The 19,637-nt window shown below is 33.7% G+C and overlaps 1 protein-coding gene across 1 annotated transcript; it reads left to right on the plus strand.

Annotated features, from left to right (window-relative positions):
- The first annotated feature begins 1,136 nt into the window (after window positions 1-1,136).
- Window positions 1,137-18,234, plus strand: LOC143256488 (uncharacterized). The gene is made up of 4 exons (XM_076513777.1): window positions 1,137-1,314; window positions 9,540-9,747; window positions 14,355-14,454; window positions 17,720-18,234. Exons 2-4 carry the CDS (start codon window positions 9,543-9,545, stop codon window positions 17,721-17,723), a joined length of 309 nt encoding a protein of 102 aa, XP_076369892.1. The 5' UTR covers window positions 1,137-1,314; window positions 9,540-9,542; the 3' UTR covers window positions 17,724-18,234.
- The last annotated feature ends 1,403 nt before the right edge of the window (window positions 18,235-19,637 follow it).

Genomic DNA, 19,637 nt, shown 5'->3' on the forward strand with positions numbered 1-19,637 from the left:
TTTATTTCTTTACAACTTGTACCCCTGTTTTTAATATGTACCTCGTTGTTTTGCAGTTTGCATTTATTTATTTTTAATATTTATTTTCCTGTTCTATACAAATAGATAAAATTAGTACAATTATAAAAAACGTTGTTTCTTGGTAGATTCGTAGAAAATGACGCTTACGTATTACATACACTTAATAAATAGCAAATAAAAACAATAATAATTCTTAATATTCTTTTTAAAAATACAACATCTAATAGAACCAAAAAAATGTTCATATGAACAGTATTAGTTTAAGATCCATTGTTTTAATTAATCGAGGAACGATACAGTAATCAAAATGATACCAAACATGCATTCGTGATTCACGTAAAATATTTAAAAAAACAATTTTATTAGCACTAAGACTAGTTTAGAGACGTGTTTCTGGTGATATAAAAGGAATGAAACTTCATTTGCTTCAGGGTGTCATCTATTGTATGATGGTTTAGCTTGTAGTGAAAACAAATTGTCTGCGGAATATAAAGATTGTTTTTGGAATTTCGCACAAAGCTACACGAGGGCTATCTGTGCTAGCCGTCCCTAATTTAGCAGTGTAAGACTAGAGGGAAGGCAGCTAGTCATCACCACCCACCGCCAACTCTTGGGCTACTCTTTTACCAACGAAAAGTGGGATTGACCGTCACATTATAACGCCCCCACGGCTGGGAGGGCGAGCATGTTTGGCGCGACTCGGGCGCGAACCCGCAACCCTCAGATTACGAAGCGCACTAGGCCATGCCAGGCCCTAGGAATATAAAGAAGAATATAAAAACGTTCTAAATTAGTTAATGTTGTGTAACGAAGGCGCTAAAAATGTAATACATACTTAAGAACCAACATGGAGGTGTTTTGTTAAACAATGATATTGTTGTCGATTTCGTATCTTATAATACGCTATTTTTTATATTATTTCAGGAAACATCACGTGCAATTCAACTCTCTCTTACACCTTTCTTCTTAACTGCTTGCCTATTGGATAACTACTCGTGACGTATTGCAATTGGCGCCGTGTAATTGGATACTACTCCTCCAGCACGTGGGCAGTGCTTATAAAAAAATATCTTTGCTAAACTATATAAATACAAGAGCTTCAGCCTCAAAAACTCATCTTCTTGCTTTGCCACTCAGCAGGACAGAACGTCAGAGTCAACCTTTTCTTCCAAATATTTGGTCAAATATCACCTACCTTTAAGAAGAAAGGAGGAAAAGTCGCCGGACTTACAAAGGTCGAGAGAGGTGAAAAACTTAACTTAAGAGTTTGGTGTTAACAGCAAGTGGTCTTCAGTAAGTAGTTGTTCTTGGTAACCGATCTATTGTCCTTTACAAATCTTTAATTTAGCATTTCTTTGTAAAGGCTTTGATAGTTTTTGTTCAGATCATACCTGACATTAATTTCTAAATCAGTGATAAAACGTTTCTGTTTAATAACATTCTATCGTTTTCTATGTTACAAAGGCTTTTAAAAGCGACATGTTCGAGCTTCTCAGACATTCAGTACGAAGTCTTTTGGAAAAAAAAACGCTAACCTATAAATTAGACTCTATTCGTTCATTGTTACTTGTCTCAGTTGATTTGCTCTGAGCAATCATTAGAGCTGACTTTATTGAACTCTAAACTACAATAACTTATTGTTTGTTTGTGGTAGCTAGCAAGATATTGAAAACTTATATCATAATGAAATAGAAGCGGACAAGACTACGGGATACTACGGAAAAACAAACTAGCAGGAGCTTACAACTTTACCATGAAAGTAGCAAAGATACGTATTAAAAGAGTATATTTAATTTAACGTTAAAAGTCTAGTCGCACACCTGACACAAGATAGGAGGTAAAGTCTTCAACCAAAATATTGAAAGTAGATCATTTTCGCTACACGTCACCATTGGTTGAATTAGCTCGCATGTTAATTTAAATGTTAATATGATAGAAATAGACAAATAGTTGTATTTCCATTGTGCAGAGGGCATTAACCTATTTTTTTACGTATTGTTCCGGGTGTTTCGGTGGGTCAGTTCACACCTGTAAGTTTCGGTTTTAAAGAGTAAATTAGGTGGTTCCACTAATGTAAGTATATTCTTATATATGTACTGAGAGTTTCACTTGTTTTTCAAGACATAATTATTATTTATATTAGAGAAAATTATCATAAACATTTAGAAGGACACTTATGAGCGCACAAACATATATAGATATATATACATATTTGAGTTTAAAACCAATTGAACTATTTCTCAGTGACACGTGTAGTCTATGTATCACTTAACCCATAGGAGCGCTTGTGATTTTCAACTGAACGTTGTCGATGACTGTACAAGTAGTCAATTTCTATTGTCCAGTTTTTCCTGTTTATTAATCTTTTTAGAATATTTTGAATAAGAAAAACAATAAGCAACTAGTGCCAGTTTTTCCGAAAATTTCTCTGTTCAGAATGTATTAAACCAAGTAAAACAGCATCTGGTGTTCAGATTTTCTGTCCTTTTGTATCTGTTTAATACACATGGAATTTGAAAAAAAAATCAGTATATGTGTCCAGTTTTCTGTTAATTCTTCTATTTAAAATGTAACGAACGAAGACAAAGTTAACACCTAATGTACCTTTAATATAACGTAAACGAAGCGAATCTACTAGTGATGGTATAACAAACAGAATATCTACTAATTGTCATTAAACATTACCAGGTGAATTTACTAAAACTAGTATAACATAAACAGGATATTTACTGATTGTCATTAAACATTACCAGGTGAATTTACTAAAACTAGTATAACATAAACAGGATATTTACTGATTGTCATTAAACATTACCAGGTGAATTTACTAAAACTAGTATATTATAAACAGGATATCTACTGATTGTCATTAAACATTACCAGGTGAATTTACTAAAACTGGTATAACATAAACAGGATATCTACTGATTGTCATAAAACATTATCAGGTGAATTTACTAAAACTGGTATAACATAAACAGGATATCTATTGATTGTCATAAAACATTATCAGGTGAATTTACTAAAACTGGTATAACATAAACAGGATATCTATTGATTGTCATATAACGTTATGAGGGGAGTCTATTAGTAATGATATAACATAAACAGGATATCTATTGGTTATCGTATAACGTAATGAGTTAATCCTCTCACATTTTGGTAAAATATAAGTTAGATCTAAAGTAAAAACAGAACATTCTATAAAGCATAACTCTGTAATTATATTTTTAAAAAAGAAAGCGACATTCACGCTCTTTAACACTTGAAAAGTAAGTTAATATACTTAAACATCTAATAACATAATAATTCAAAAAACATGTGTTTTCTTACAGCAAAGTCATATTGGGCTGTCTGCCGTGTCCACCGAGGGGAATCGAATCCCTGATTTCAGGGTTGTAAATCTGTAGACTTATTGCTGTACAAGCGGGGTACTTCGAAGAATGAAAGTTCTGGTTTCCTATTATTATTTTTCTTAACAGTTTAGACTCGGGCCATACGAAGGTTATTCTTATTACAAAAGAAAATGATACAGTAAAATGCATTGACGAGCACAAATAAAAATGGAAATCACATTTCTTTCCATGGCAAGTGGTCAGAAAGTCAAAATAGTCTTATGATGTATTGACGTTACTGTAACTTGTGTCAGCAGATAGCCCGATGTGGCATTGGTATAAGAAAACGTACATACTGTGTGACGTCTTGATCATCAGCAGATAGCCCGATGTGGCTTTGTTATAAGAAAACGTACATACTGTGTGACGTCTTGGTCAAGCAGTTTTTGCCAATTTTCTAGTTTCGTGATTATTTTACTCTTAAAAGTATTTGTTTTGTTTTTTTCCTTTTTATATTATACTAAAAATGAACTGAATATTTTTATTGCGAAATATTTTCATGTTCGAAATTCGGGGATAAACGATTTAAACGTTCATTTAAAAATATTTTTGTTATTTAACTCTTCGAAAATTTAACTGTACGAGCAAATTCACTTAAACTTATTAAGAATAATTAAATATAATGATTTTAATTTTTAAAAAACCGTCGTACTAGACGAATAAACTAATGCATGATGTACAGATTATGAACAAGTCTCACTTATCTTCTCACATCTTCAGCTTATGAACGTTTATCTTCCCACATCTTCAGCTTATGAACGTTTATCTTCCCACATCTTCAGGTTATAAACAACACGCATTTATCTGTTACATGGTTTGGTATGCAAATCTGAATTACAAAGTTTATGTCTATTATGCATATAAACAAATAAATCAAATTTTCTAAATAGTTTTATGTAAAACTGTCTTATAGACCTTTAAAACAAGTTTGTTTAAAATTAAATCATATAATTAGAAGGCTGTGTTCAAAGTTGCATTTCTCGATAAAATGCTAAAACATTTTATAATAAGTAATAATTGCTCTCAGACATCAGGTAGTTTTATTGTTTTATACACAACGAATTCTAAAATACATGATTAGGCTTAACGTTATTTAATTAAAAAAAAAATATTATTTAGCTAATCTATTCATTCTAGAGTTAACAATATGAGATAATTACAAACAATTTTATGATCAGTTAACAAATCAAAAATAATTATAAACCTTTATTGTTAACAATATGAGATAATTACAAACAATTTTATGATCAGTTAACAAATCAAAAATAATTATAAACATTTATTGTTAACAATATGAGATAATTACAAACAATTTTATGATCAGTTAACAAATCAAAAATAATTATAAACATTTATTTAACCTTCTAACAAGCTAAAGATAAATAGAAACTTTTCATGATCAGTTAATAACCTAAATATAGAAAGTTTTGTTTGTTTTTAGTTTCGCGTAAAGCTACAAGAGGGCTATCTGCGCTAGCCGTCCCTACTTTATCAGTGTAAGACTAGAGGAAAGCGCTAGCCGTCCCTACTTTATCAGTGTAAGACTAGAAGGAAGGCAGCTAGTCATCACCACCCACAGCCAACTCTTGGGCTACACTTTTACCAACGAATAGTGGGATTGACCGTCACATTTTAACACCCCCACAACTGAAAGGGCAAGCATGTTTGGTGCGACGGGGATTCGAACTCGCGTATTTCGAGTAGAGCGCCTTAACCACCTGGGCATGCCAGGCCTAAATATAGGAAGAGACAATTCCAAAACCAATGAACAAACTAAATACATTAAGAAACATTCGAAAGATAAGAAAACGAAAACAATTAGAAACATTTTAACATGTTATTGTAATACTGTATGTTTAGTTTTCACAAAGGAACAGACTATTTTGAAGGACCATTTTTATTTGAATAAGTTTTGAGCTTTCAAACATAAAGTATTTCCTTTCACTTAAACCCAACGGTAATTGCAAACTGTCTTATTATTTAGTGGTAAGTAGACAACTTTTAGTTTAGTCTGTTAGTACCTGAGCCTAGACACTAAACTAAACTAAACTACAACTAAACTAAACTACCGTGGCAGGGGTTCAGTTTAGTGAGAGAGAAATCAGAAGAGTTCTCTCTCCAACTGGGGTGTTCAGGAACTTTGTAGTTCCTCTTCGTCCCCTTTCGTGGATTGTTATTAAGATTAAGTGGTGTTTTTTTTTATTATTATTATTTTAATAAATTAATTATCGTTATTATTCTTGACTTTTTTGGTGGAGAATGTCTCACTAAATGTTCTTTTGGGTGGAGGCAAAGGCAGCAGTGGAAAGAAAGGCCGGGACCTGTCTCGAAAAGAAAAAAGTTGGGCAGATGTGAACGTGAATGTAATTCATTCAAATTCAGATCAAATCAAACGGCCCGCTTCTGGGTCTGGCAAAAAGGTTGCCTAGGCTGGGATCTAGAAATCCAATGCCTGAAGATTTTGATGTGGGGGGAAACGGGAGTGCCCCGAGAAAACCACTTTCACACGACAGGCGCCGAAAGTTTTGCCTGTCGTGTGCCCTGTACCTGAAAAAAAGGAATTCATGTTAATAACATAGATTTTATTTATTTAGATTCTTTGTTGAGTGGATTGTGATTCTTGAAATATGTTGTAAGGTGATATGTATTTTGTTGGTGCACTTGATAATTTGTGTAGTGATGCCGTTAGTTTGTTTCTATTTTCTGCTTTTAGATAATATTTGAGAGAAAGTTCTGTTATTCTATCTCTTATAGTTGGTAAATTACTAATTTGGTGTAGATAATTTGTTGGCGTAAAAGATGGTAAACTGAATGCGGATTTTAATATTTTGTTTTGTTGTACTTGGATTTTTTGGAGTGTGTTGTTTGACATATTGTATGTTACTTGACATCCGTACTCTATTAGTGGACGGATGTAAGCCTTGTATATTTGTATAATGGTGTTCGGTGCGCATTTCGATTGTTTACCGGTTATAGTCTTTAGATATGAAATCCTTTTTCTGATTGATGAGTGTATATTGTTTATGTGTTTTTTCCATGTTAGTTTTGTGTCGAAAGTGACGCCAAGGAATGTGATGTTTTGCTCATGTTAATGGTTGTGTTTCCAAGTGATAGTTTTATTTTTCTAGATTTTTTCTTTGCTTCTTTAGTTTTCTATAGAAGGTGATTGCTTGTGTTTTTGTCGGATTTAACACGACCCTCCACTTGTTGCTCCATGTTGAGACGTTGTTTAGTGATTCTTGTACGCGAGACATGGCCATTACTGGGTTTCTGGAGGTGCTCCAGATTGCGATGTCGTCTGCGTATTGTGAATTGTGTGTGTATGTTAGATTTGGAAAAGGTATGTCACTGACGAAAATTATGTATAGAAGTGGAGAGAGGACTGATCCTTGGGGCACTCCTGCCGTTATATTAAATAATTTTGATATGGTTTTATTGACTTTTACTTGTGCTGTTCTATTGGTTAAAAAATTTGAAATCCATTTGACTATCGTAGGATTTATTTGTAGGTGATTTAGTTTGTATCTGATGGCGTTGTGCCAAACGCTGTCGATGGTTACTTGATTGTTGTTGTAAGCTTTGTAGATTGATTCGGTGAGTCGTGTTAGGTGATCTGTTGTTTGTCTATTTTTTCTGGAGGCATTTTGAGATTCTGGAAGGATGTTGTTTGATTCGCAAAAATGGAGGAGACGATTGGAGATAATTCTCTCCATCAGTTTGCCAAGACAGCTTAACAGACTGATGGGGCGGAAATTAGCTGGATTTGTTCTGTAAGTTTGTTTCTTGGGGATCATTGTTATGATGGCTTTTTTCCACGTGTCAGGGTAATACCCGGTCGCTAGTGAAATGTTCATGATGTTTGTGAGGTGTTGTAGTAGGAGAGTGGAACTTTTTTTGAGAATAATATTTGGTATTTGGTCATGTCCGGGGGAAGTGTTCTTCAAGTTTTTGATATTAATCTTTAGTTCGGTTGTGGTTATTTTTCTATTGATTGAATTTGAGTATGCTTCTAGTGTCTCGCCGGGGAATCCTGGTGAGAATGAAGCTTGGTTTGTATTTATGTAGTTGTTGACATGGTGTTGGTGTTGTGTGCCTAGACACAATCGTCGAGCTGAATTATATAGGTAAGCGTAAAACTACAACAGAGGAATCTGCCTGTTCCTAGTTTAGCAGCGAAAAATTAGAAGGAGAGCAGACAATCACGAACACCCACCAAGAACTCTTTTTACCAACGAAAAGTGGGAATGACTAAACATTATAACGTCCCTCCATGGCTGAAAGGTCTAACATGTTTGATGTGATGAGGAATCGAACCGGTGACTTACAGACTGCGCGTGAAGCGCCCTAACTGCGCGCGACCCGAGAGTCAATATGGGATACGACAAAGAGTATGCAAGTGTTAATAACATACACACAATGAAGAACTATTTCTTATTAATATTGTCTGATCTAATAACATACACACAATGAAGAACTATTTCTTATTAATATTGTCTGATCTTCTACATTTGGATGCTTATTATCTACTTGTAAGAGTTTATCGTATAAGAATCACTATAAACGTTGGAAATTGTTATTGGAATCCAATAAATGTGAGGTTAGATTGGTTTTAGTTTGGTTGTTTAATTTCGCGCAAAGCTACACGAGGGCTATCTGCGCTAGCCGTCCCCAATGTAGAAGTGTAAAATTAAAGGCAAGGGAGCGAGTCATCATTACTCACCGCCAACTCTTGGGCTACTCTTTTACCAACAAATAGTGGGATTGAGCGTCACTTTAGAACGCTTCCAGGGCTGAAATGGTGAGCATGTTTGGTGTGATGGGGATTCGAACCAGCGAACCCCAGATTACAAGTCAAGTGCCTCAACTACCTGGCCATGAGGGGACCATGAGTGTAGAAATAAACAACGTTTAAAGATGTAATAATATAAAGAATTCAGTTTCAAAAAAATTTGAAAACGAAGATATACGTTTTATATAACATTTGAAATAATATATTATATAACTAGCTGAAGTACACTTCCCCTAGACCGAAGTAAAAATGTATCTCAAGATAGCTGTTATGGGTATTAAAACTTTTATTAAAATAAAGTAGAGAATAACGTTTCGAATTTCATGGGTCATCTTTAGGTTGACAAAGAGAATTTGCAACTTACCGATGCCGGACACATGCCTTAGGGACGAGAGTAAAAACTGGTACGGGATTACAGAGGGCGTTGCAGATAGATCTTAGGTTATTAGGTTCAATTTTTATTTGATTTGTTGTATAAGTAGGGCTTCTTCGATTTTGTGTTTGTTTATATTTGTTTCACTACTTAAAATCTGGTTGTTTTCTATGGTTATGTTGTGTTTATTTGATTTGCAGTGTTCAAAAACATGTGAAAGTATTTTTTTGTGTTCTTTGAATCTTGTTTCTATTTTTCTTCTTGTTTCTCCAATACAGAAGTAGTGACAGTTGTTACATTGTATTTTATAAATAATGTTGGTGTTGTGTTTGTCAGTATAGTTTTTACATAGTATGAACTTTAGTTTTGTACCTGGTTTTTGAATAAATTTAGTGTTTACTGAAATGTTGTGTTATGAGTTTTATTCAAATGTTGGTTATTTTTTCACTGATGTCAGGAACATATGGTATGCAGCAGCATAAGGTTTTGTAGTTTGTTGTATTTTGGGATTTATTGTTGTTTGTTTGTTGTTGGTCTAGGTGTATGCGTATAATTTTTTCCACGGTTTTATTGAGGAAATTAGTTGATTTCAATGTTTTATCCTGTGAACATAGTTTTGTGGCTGTGTTTATTTGGTTTCTTAATATGTTGAGTTTTTGTTTTCTTCCATGTGCTGAGTCCCAGGGAATGTGTGATCCAGTATGGCTGACTTTTCTGTGGATTTCTGTTTTGAATTGTGTATTGGTTCTTGTGACCTCGAGGTTGAGAAATGCTATTTGGTTGGTAGTATTATATTTATATCTATTTCCAGAGATAATAACGAATCAAAGAAACGTTTACAAGAAAAGTTAGTGCACAGTGTACCAGTTTTGTTGCCAGATTTGTTGGTTACGTCATAATTAAACGAATAGTCTTAATACGTATTAATTACAGCTGACACAATTCTACCTTTATTCTTTAGAACATGGTCTCTTCAACTAAACTTGCTACTGGACTTGGGCTGTGCCTGGTATTTTGGCAGTGTGTTACGTGTTTTTCTAACGGTGATCGAACCTTGAATGATCTTTCTTCTGGAAGCATCCCTTTCCAGGACGAATTTCGGCGATTTCCAGACAAGACTGACTTGTATCGGCTCCGTCAAAGAATGAAACAAGAAAGTAAACGAACAGGTAACATCCGTCAATTGGTTTTAATAACGAAAATAAATGCATCGAGCGAGCGTGTAATAATGTTTAGGGGTTTTTGAAATGAACAACCGAAAATGGGTTTAAGTAATAATTGCTAGAATACAAAACAATCGATTTCTTTTTTCTAAGGTAACTTTTACATGATCAAATCTTGAATATTTTGTAATATCTGGTTGAAATGTTAAAGTTTACAAATGTTTTAGGGACCACACTCAAAGTTTATACAAACAAACAAAATGTTATTTTTTTTCAAACGAGATATGCACTATTATTGCTGCTAGAGTACAGCCCGTACAGTATAATTTAATGTTGTTGTTAATATATGTACTGAAAGAATAAAATGAAATTTACAGAAAATAAAACTGGAAAACTATTTGCCGATTTCTTAAACTAGAGTCTTCGTTGATTAAAGAGGTTTATTTTTTTAATTAAAAACGTTGGTAACGTAACAGAAAACAGGTTAATTCAGAAACGATCTAAGCTTAAAATTGAATCGATTTTTTACTTTCTTCACCCATTTTATCCAGTTAGTTCTAAATTAACTGATCCCACACTACGTCATCACTTTAAGTTCATTATATCAACACTCACAATACTTATAAGGTTTCATAGCTCTCTTGTACCCCGTCCCTAAAATAGCAATGGGCAGACAACATTAATAGAGCTATTCTATCTGGATAAACAATACATTTTGTTTTCGTGACTCCTCCTATTTCGAGAAATCGTGTTACGTCAGGCACGAAGTGACATGACACATACTAACTTTTTATATAAGCTAGACTGTGTTTTATGCACGTATCATGTTTTATACTACGACAATTCAGAATCACGTTGGACTGTTCTATTATTGTATTTTTGAGAGGTAGAACAAGTTTCGAAGGTTCACGTTACAGGCTCATTGAACACGTTTCTTACTTTCAGCTGTAGGTGGGTGACAAGTGTCATCTACTCAAAGTTGAACAAAACCCTTATGGCCAAGGGCATTGCTAGCTAGTTGTCTCTCCTGTTGTTAGTAATTTAAAGTTACATACAATGACACCTGAGTCCCAAGACTTTAAACAATCCAGCTTAGGAATTCTAATTATAATATAAATTTCAAAAACTCCCAATCACAGAAAGAGCTCTTACCTTATCAATCAGTCAGTCCACTAATGCATAATGTTCAAGATGAAATACCTACAGTAAAATACTGTTACGTGAATCTTAAATATAATAATAGAAATAGGAAATAAATAAACTGCTTGAATGTATCAAAATAACGATCGTAACATCCCTTATTTAAAATAATCTTGTTGTCTTCTTAATACAAAGCTGTACAATGGGCTGTATACATTGTGTTCCTGGAGGGGTGTAATCAAATCTCAGTTTTATTGATGTTAGTCTAAACTTACCGGTAAGCCACCAGGGGACTGAAGATAAATTGAATACTCATAACTAATATGATAGTAAGATACATTACTCGAATTCCTTGGTCTTTGACTGCTACTCTTGAATAACACTGTAAAGTGTTAAGTTATTCATAACTCTACTCTCCCCTGTCTGTCTTTATAAGTAATTAGGCCCAACATGACGGGGTGTTTAGGGCGCTCGACTTACAATTCCCGTTCCACCAAACATGCTCGCTCTTTCAGCCGTAGGGGTGTTATAAAGTGACGATTAATACCTCTATTTGTTGTTAAAGAGTAGCCAAAGAGTTGACGGTGGGTGGTAATGACTAGATGCCTTTCCTTTTGTCTAACACTACTAAATCAGGGACGACTAGCGCAGATAGCCCTTGTGTAGGTTTGAGCGAAATTCAAAATAAACAAACAAATCGTAAACAATTGTATTTGGTAATTGAAAGATAGTATTTATTGTTCAATAAATTTTTACTAGTTACTCATTTTTTATTGCTACGGTTAAATAAAACTGTGAGGTGATAATACTGTTTAATGAACAAAGAATATAAAATAATATTAGCTATTACTGGAACTGATATAAACAAAGATAAACGTGTATTGTCATGTTTTATGTAAGTTGTATTTGAACTATATTTCAATTTGTATTTAGATTAGAGAAAAAAATGTTGTGTCAAGTATGTTTAATACAGTCAAATGTATTTAACTACTTTTTGTTAAGTCTCGAGTTTAAATATGACCTTTATTAATTCTGAAATAAAGATAAAGGTAGTTCCTAAACTGAAACGTTAGGTTTTATTTGAAACATAGTGTTGGTAAAAGGTTAGCTGAAACATTAGGTTTTATTTGACACCCAGTGTAGCTATAAGTTAGCTAAAACGATACATTCCATCTTATACATAGTGTTGGTTATAGGCTAGCTGAAACTCTGGGTTTCGTCTGACACATAGTGTTGACTATAAAAGAGTTGAAAGCATTCATTTAATTGATTGAATACTAAGGAGCTGAACATTAGAAAACTTAATATTTTCCTTTTAGTGATGATCAGTTGTATACGTCAAACACTAGATTGAATGTAGCATGATAGAGATGAAATGCAAAAATGTGTGGTTCGATAGGGAGGAAAACAAATAAAAGTAACATATTTCACTTCAGGAATATCGAACCTCCAAGTTGAGTTCTCGACAGCTAGAAATTTTGAAATGAACATTAGTGGTTTACAAAGTTCCCATCAATTTTAAGTTATATAAAATATAAAATAACTCATCTCTGTGTGAATAACAATCTCAATACTGTAAAATGCAAAGTTACAATAACTCGTCTCGGTGTGAATGTATGTGTTTTTTTTTTGATAACAAAGCCACATGGGGCTATCTGCTGAGCCCACTGAGGGGAATCGAACTCCTTATTCTAGCGTTGTAAACCCGTAGATTTACCGCTGTACTAGCGGGGGAATCCAGGTGTGAATGACAATCTCAATACCGTAAAATGCAAAGTTACAATAACTCATCTTGGTGTGAATAACAATCTCAATATTGTAAACTACAAAATTACAATAACTCGTCTCGGTGTGAATAACAATCTCAATATTGTAAAATACAAAATTACAATAACTCGTCTCGGTGTGAATAACAATATCAGTATTAACGTTATTTTATTTTTCATATTTATAAGTATCTGGATACTGTTTGTTTGTTTTTTAACTTGGCTTAACCAAGACAAATTTTGAAAAACATGCAATATTAAACACAAATAATTTTCTATTCATTCGAGCCATCAAAATGTCAGAACATTTAGTTGGCTTTTTACAAATCTGAAAGCATATCGATGTATACAAACAGTTTTTATGTTTTTTCTTTCGAATCTGTTTTGTTTTCTAGCACAAAACTTGATGGACTACCAGCAGTCTTTTTACTGCGAGGTATCAAAACCTAGATTATAATTTACAGTGGTTTGTAAACTTATCGCTGACGCTCCAGAACACTTTTCCAGAACTATTTGTGATCCTACTTGCTGATTTTTATCGTAGAATCATTATTACACCGTTTCGAAACTAAAAAACTAAACATGGCATCCATTTAAGATTTTGTTTTAAATACTACGAGTTTACGATTTTGTTTTTAAAATTTGATTTGAATTTTAGATTCGCTTCAGTAGTTAACGTTAGGATATTGTAACTCACATTAGCGTCTTTAAGTGGCACAGAGGAATGTTTGCGAACTTATAACGATACCCGTGGCGAGTGGAACACAGCATTGTATAGCATTGTGTTTAACTCCAAAACAAACAGACCTAAAACAGCGCTTGAACTCGCTTGAATATACAACAAAAACATATTGCTAGTCTAGGCCTAATTTCTACAATGAAAATATTTTTAACTTCTGGCGAACTTCAGCTCTTGTATAATCTAATGCTCTACAACATCTATCATTTGTCACGCACTGACGTCATAGCAACTTGTTACGTAATTTAAGTAGTTTGGATCCTGTCAATAAGAAGCGAGTAGTCTACGATTTTAAAATTTGTTATAATAATACTTATTTCTACCTCTCCTGAACATGCAAACACTCTTTACTACAACGGATTTTTTAAAAAGCGAATGTAAATATACTTTAGTAGATATTTTATAACAATAGAATAAAAGCTTATCAAACATGTTAAAAAGGTCTAACGTTAGGTCGTAAGATAACATTGTAACGTTGTTTATTTATCTTAGTAACTTCGATAAAGTTTAGTCCTAACTAAATTAAAGCAAACAAAGTACACAAATCACTGTATTACTTTCTCTTTTTGTCCACTATAGTTCGTACTTAATAAAGGCTTAACTAATATTAGGCCTAAAACAAGTTAACTTTGCGATTTCAGTTTCTGGAATAAGAATTCCCTGTTACTGTTACAGAAATCTCGATCTCGTACTGTTACAATAAAGATGTTAATTAACCGCAACTTTTTTCGAGTATCAATGCACGAATTTCATAACACACCGCAAGCAAATTCATAACAAATATACTGCGTTTCGTTGAAACCCAACTGAGTAACTAACAAACATTAGAATTTGTCTCTTTACTGACGTATTCCTTCTTAATATTGATATAGATTTTGCTGATGTGAATGCAGTATACCAGAAAACTAACGTGTAATGTATCTGATGTTAATATTCTGAGTTTCACATGACGAAATTTGTTTTTACAGCTGCCATGGGGGTTGACCTTCCTGACTATATCCTCCATTTCAAAGGGAACTGGCCTGACCTGTCCATCTTCCGTGATCGCATGCAACAGAGTGGGAAAAGGTAACTGAATCACATCTGCGTAGCTGCTTTTTATGTATACGTGTAATAAAAATATCACAAAGTTCATTTGAATTCAGTAGCCCTAAGGTGTTAGTTTAGAGTAGATATAACTCATATAAATTGTTTGTTTGTTTTTGAATTTCGCGCAAAGCTACTCGAGGGTTATCTGTGCTAGCCGTCCTTAATTTAGCAGTGTAAGACTAGAGGGAAGGCAGCTAGTCATCACCACCCACCGACAACTCTTGGGCTACTCTTTTACCAACGAATAGTGGGATTGACAGTCACATTATAACGCCCTACGGCTGAAAGGGCGAGCATGTTTGGCGCAACGGGGATGCGAACCCGCGACCCTCAGATTACGAGTCGCACGCCTTAACTCATGTAAAGGTCACGATCAGTTTATTATGTATTGTAAAACAATATTAACTGGAAGTTGCACGAAGTATCTAGTGGACTTATTCGATATTTTCTGTAGTACCTTAACAATGTGCGCCGGGCGTGGCTCAAAAAATCTTTGGTCTGCGTTCCGTCACCGCATAAACATAAAATTTGCATTTAGCACTTTTGGTCCGTGGATGTGTTATAAGAGTTACAGTCAAATTTCACAATTCAATTAGAGTAGCCAAAGATTTAGCTATGACCGTTGTTGGTTAACAGTTCTCCTCTAGTTACCCCATACATACATAGTGACACAGCGGACTTACAACACTGGGAACAGGGTTTCGATACCCGTAGTGGGTGGTGCACGGATAGCCTATTGTGTAGCTTTGTGCTTAACTTCAAACAAGCAAACAAATCCCTCCAATGCATCAGTTCAAAATTATTAGAAGGAAAAGCAGGTAATTAACTTTATTTAAAGTTTAAAATCAGAATAGTTTTGAAACTCACTTAGTTATCTCCTTATTCACAAAAAAAACACAAAAAAAAACACGTGGTATTTAAACCTGCCATAAACTTATCAAAACGAAAATGCAACATCTGAGTCCAACACGAACACGATACCAAAATCCACATACAAGAACTCGGATTCATTTACGTTTTACAAGTTTATAGCTCGACAGTTCGTCGTGATACATTGAAGAAAATTATTCAAAGTGGTTCTCTTAAAAGTAATAAAAATAACTGTTTTTCTTTCAACAGAAACAGAGAATACGTTTTTTACAGTATAGTGAGTAATAACGTGAAATGTTTGGCATTTTAGAGCAAAACAATAGACTTAATTAAGGATTTTTTCTATTGATAAAACTCAGAAGTTTGGCTGGAGTAACTCGAGTACGATAATAATCGAGAATGGAAATGACATGATGTTCTAGATACGCGTCGAACAGAAACGGGCAAACGGTAGTGGTTGATCGAACAATTCCGGGTGTAAATAAGCGAATGTTGTGTGAACCAGCGTCTCCTATTATGCTGGCTCGATTTATTACGCAATTTACACCTTTTACCTAGCAGAAAAAGAGTAGATAAATGTAATTCGCGCCTGTTTGTTAAGTCTGCACGAAGCAGTAATTCTTGGTAAAAGTCCCATTTAACTTAGTCGATCGGATCTGGTTAAAGCACAAGTTTCTTTAGTAAATCGATATGTCGTCTTGTTTATTGGCGTCTTAACACTTAAGGTTTAACAGCGAACTTATACAAGACCGTTTTAACGATTAACTGGAAGTTTCTGTTTAGAATCGTTTGTGAAATTACAAAAACAATAAAAACAACTACAAAGTCTGTTTAGTTTAACACAAATGTTATCTGGACTAGCCACTCCGAATTTCAAAGAAACAAAGCAGTTATTTAACAACACTAACCGCCAACTCTTGGACTCCTCTCTTCAAACCAAATAGTGGGGCTTTATTGTCAAGTTCTCCAAACTATGAAAATCGTTTCATTTTTATTTTTTATTAGTAGGGGGGGGGGTTTGGAGGGAAGGCAGTTAGTCATCAACACCCACCGCCAACTCTCGGGTTACTCTTTTACCAACGAATAGTGAGAATGACCGTTATATTATAACGCCCTTATAGGATTAGCTTAGCTCAAAACAGTTACGACTAAATAATATTTTTTTTATCTAATTCAATAAGTTTCATCATTCGAGCAGAGGAAAGCTGAGCAGTTCCAGTTAAGCTAATCTGAAAATATTCAAGAAATTAGTTAAACCTGTGTTAAACCTTGGAGAAAGTTTGTAACGAGATAGCTGGTGAGAGTTCATACGTGTTTAGTGCTGTTAAAACTGGTGCTGACCCTCTTTGAAAGCAAGAGCCATTTTGGCAGACTGTATGTGTATTTCTTTAAACAAAGCTGTTAAACTTTGCACCTGTCTATCAATCGGTTACAGCAGAGATAAAGAAAGGTAGAAACGTTATGATAACACAGGTAAGAATATCGTACCATTTGTAACGAGTAAAACTCACGCTCCAATTTGAATATCATCTCATTCTGCAACATTTGTTATACAGTGTTCCTGTAGCATCAGGTTATTATTATATTGGCAACAATGTATTGTATATTATTCCCGACATTAAATTCGCTTTCTATGTTGTGTAAAAACTAATCGTGTTTTCGTTATCAGTTTTTTTATTTGTATTTTTACCGGACATAGAATTATGTGATGAGGTTGATGTGAGAAGCACAAGTTATGGTTCTGCCCCAACTCATATATTTGAGTGAATTTCGATATATAATTATTTAGAGATTGTAAATTAAAACAAACAACCTTACTCAAGAGGAACGGTTATAGGAATATATGTATAAACTATGCGTTTGAAGTTCCTGCTCCGAAAGCCTGAAGCCTGATCGTATAAAACAAGTTTCAGTTTAGGAACTTTGAAGTGGCGAAAATAATTGCCAAGAGAAACTTCCAGAACCATCATTAAGACAGCGAAGTGTTCGTGAATGAAGATAAAGTTATTATTTCCGAATGTTCTTTAAGGTGAAGCCTTTTGAAAGCGTGATATTAGATTATTAACGCATTGCTTTTCTTATCTATTTTTCGTTCCAGAAGGGGGCACCAGTGTATTGATAACTTACATTCTTTCTTATATACTTTCGTGCCTTGGTTTTTACTAGTATGCAACATAAACAACAAACGAAACGCTCATTCTGATAAAATGAACCTAAAAATCAGTAAGTGGCCCATGATGTACCTTTAGGCTTAACAACAACAACATCATATATGGACTTACTTTAAAGTTATTTACTGGATTCAAAACATTTCATGGTTACATTACTGTGTCACAGCTTTTGTGAGATTTTATTATTATTTATTTATTTCTAGATAATTCCAACTCTACAGGAAGTCGGACGTGACGTCAGAGTGAACCAAGGAACTTTGTTGGGTCAAGTTTTCGATGTTTTTTCTTATGTTTTTTCCACAGCCAAAATTTTTGCTTACTTGTTTAAATTATTTTAAACTACAAGTTGTCAAGCCTGATATATAAAAATAAATACCTTTGTTATTTATATTTTGTTTAGGAGCAAAGTAGCTTGTAAAATTCATTTTTTTTCTTACACAATGACATTTCTACATATATATATATATATATGTGTATAAACCATTTAATAATAATTTCTTTAGAAGATTCCTATATATCCAAGATATAAAAACAGCCATTAGCTAGCCCTGCTTATTTATGTAGGTTTAACCGTATTTAAAACTTAATATTGTTTGAATATAATCATGATTTTTTGTCAACAAAATATATGAACAGATAAATAATCGAACTTTGTCATTATTTACAATCATCCGATGTGTAGAATGCCAAAGTTTTAATAAATAATTCGTATTTACCATTTGCAGTGTGAACAACCAACTTTTGTGCGTATTCCACTTTTAGAATAATCAAACGAGTTCAGCTAAAAGTTTAAAACGTGAGTTAGTTTCTCATAATTCACACTTAATCAGAATTAAACCAGAGGTCTATGTATTAAATTCATTCTCTTACACCTTGTACTCTTGTTATCAATACCATGTAAAAACCCTGACTGTCATCTCTCACGTGAACAGGATACAATAGAAAACAAACCAATAAAATCAAGAGAAAGACTGACTGTCATCTCTCAGGTGAACAGGATACAATAGAAAACGAACCAATAAAATGAACAGAAGAATTAACTGTCATCTCTCACGTGAACAGGATACAATAGAAAACAAGTCAATAAAATGAACAGAAGGATTAACTGTCATCTCTCACGTAAACAGGATACAATAGAAAACAATCCAATAAAATGAACAGAAGGATCAACTGTCATCTCTCACGTGAACAGGATACAATATAAAACAAACCAATAAAATCAAGAGAAAGACTGACTGTCATCTCTCACGTGAACAGGATACAATAGAAAACAAGTCAATAAAATGAACAGAAGGATTAACTGTCATCTCTCACGTGAACAGGATACAATAGAAAACTAACCAATAAAATGAACAGAAGGACTAACTGTCATCTCTCACGTGAACAGGATACAATAGAAAACAAGCCAATAAAATGAACAGAAGGATTAACTGTCATCTCTCACCTGAACAGGATACAATATAAAACAAACCAATAAAATCAAGAGAAAGACTGACTGTCATCTCTCAGGTGAACAGGATACAATCGAAAACAAACCAATAAACACCAAGAGAAAGACTGATTTTGTGTTTCTTCTGATAACACCGGTCTGCGATGGTTTTATTGTTTTCCAATTTTTAAATGTATACGTAAATTTCTGAACGCTGAATCCGTAAATGGTATCCACTTTTTTTCAATCACGTCCGGATTTTTCATAATAAATCACATATACTTTTACATAAGTTAATCATTTTCATTGACATCGGGTCACACTTTGCTGTGCTTAAATGTTGGCAACCATCGGCTATAGATTTCTCTAGACCAATTGCGACATGAAAAATCTTACCGATTGTTCTAAAATCCAAACATAACAAACAAAATAATAATAAAAACTTTTCATTTTGGTAATCGAAATAATAATAGTTTGGTTTAAGCAAATGTTGTATTTTTCCCCGAATTGTAAACAAATCCTGACGTCGTAGGAAAAACAAATAATGTTATTTTCGAGACTTGCGGGGTTGATTTATGGAAAATCCCTTATTAAGACCAGAGCAAAGTGTATGAACTTGAAAGTCACAGGTCTGTGATTTTTATTGTATTTTACATAGAAGAAGATAATTATAATATAATATACATTCACTT

Source organism: Tachypleus tridentatus, chromosome 7, assembly GCF_004210375.1.
Source record: "Tachypleus tridentatus isolate NWPU-2018 chromosome 7, ASM421037v1, whole genome shotgun sequence".
Lineage (NCBI taxonomy): Eukaryota > Metazoa > Arthropoda > Merostomata > Xiphosura > Limulidae > Tachypleus > Tachypleus tridentatus.

Bases quoted from the DNA above. Each gene is read 5' to 3' on its own strand.
- LOC143256488 (XM_076513777.1), top strand. From the start codon at position 9,543: ATGGTCTCTTCAACTAAACTTGCTACTGGACTTGGGCTGTGCCTGGTA. The intron at 9,748-14,354 runs GTAACATCCGTC...TTGTTTTTACAG, and splicing joins ACAAGAAAGTAAACGAACAG to CTGCCATGGGGGTTGACCTT.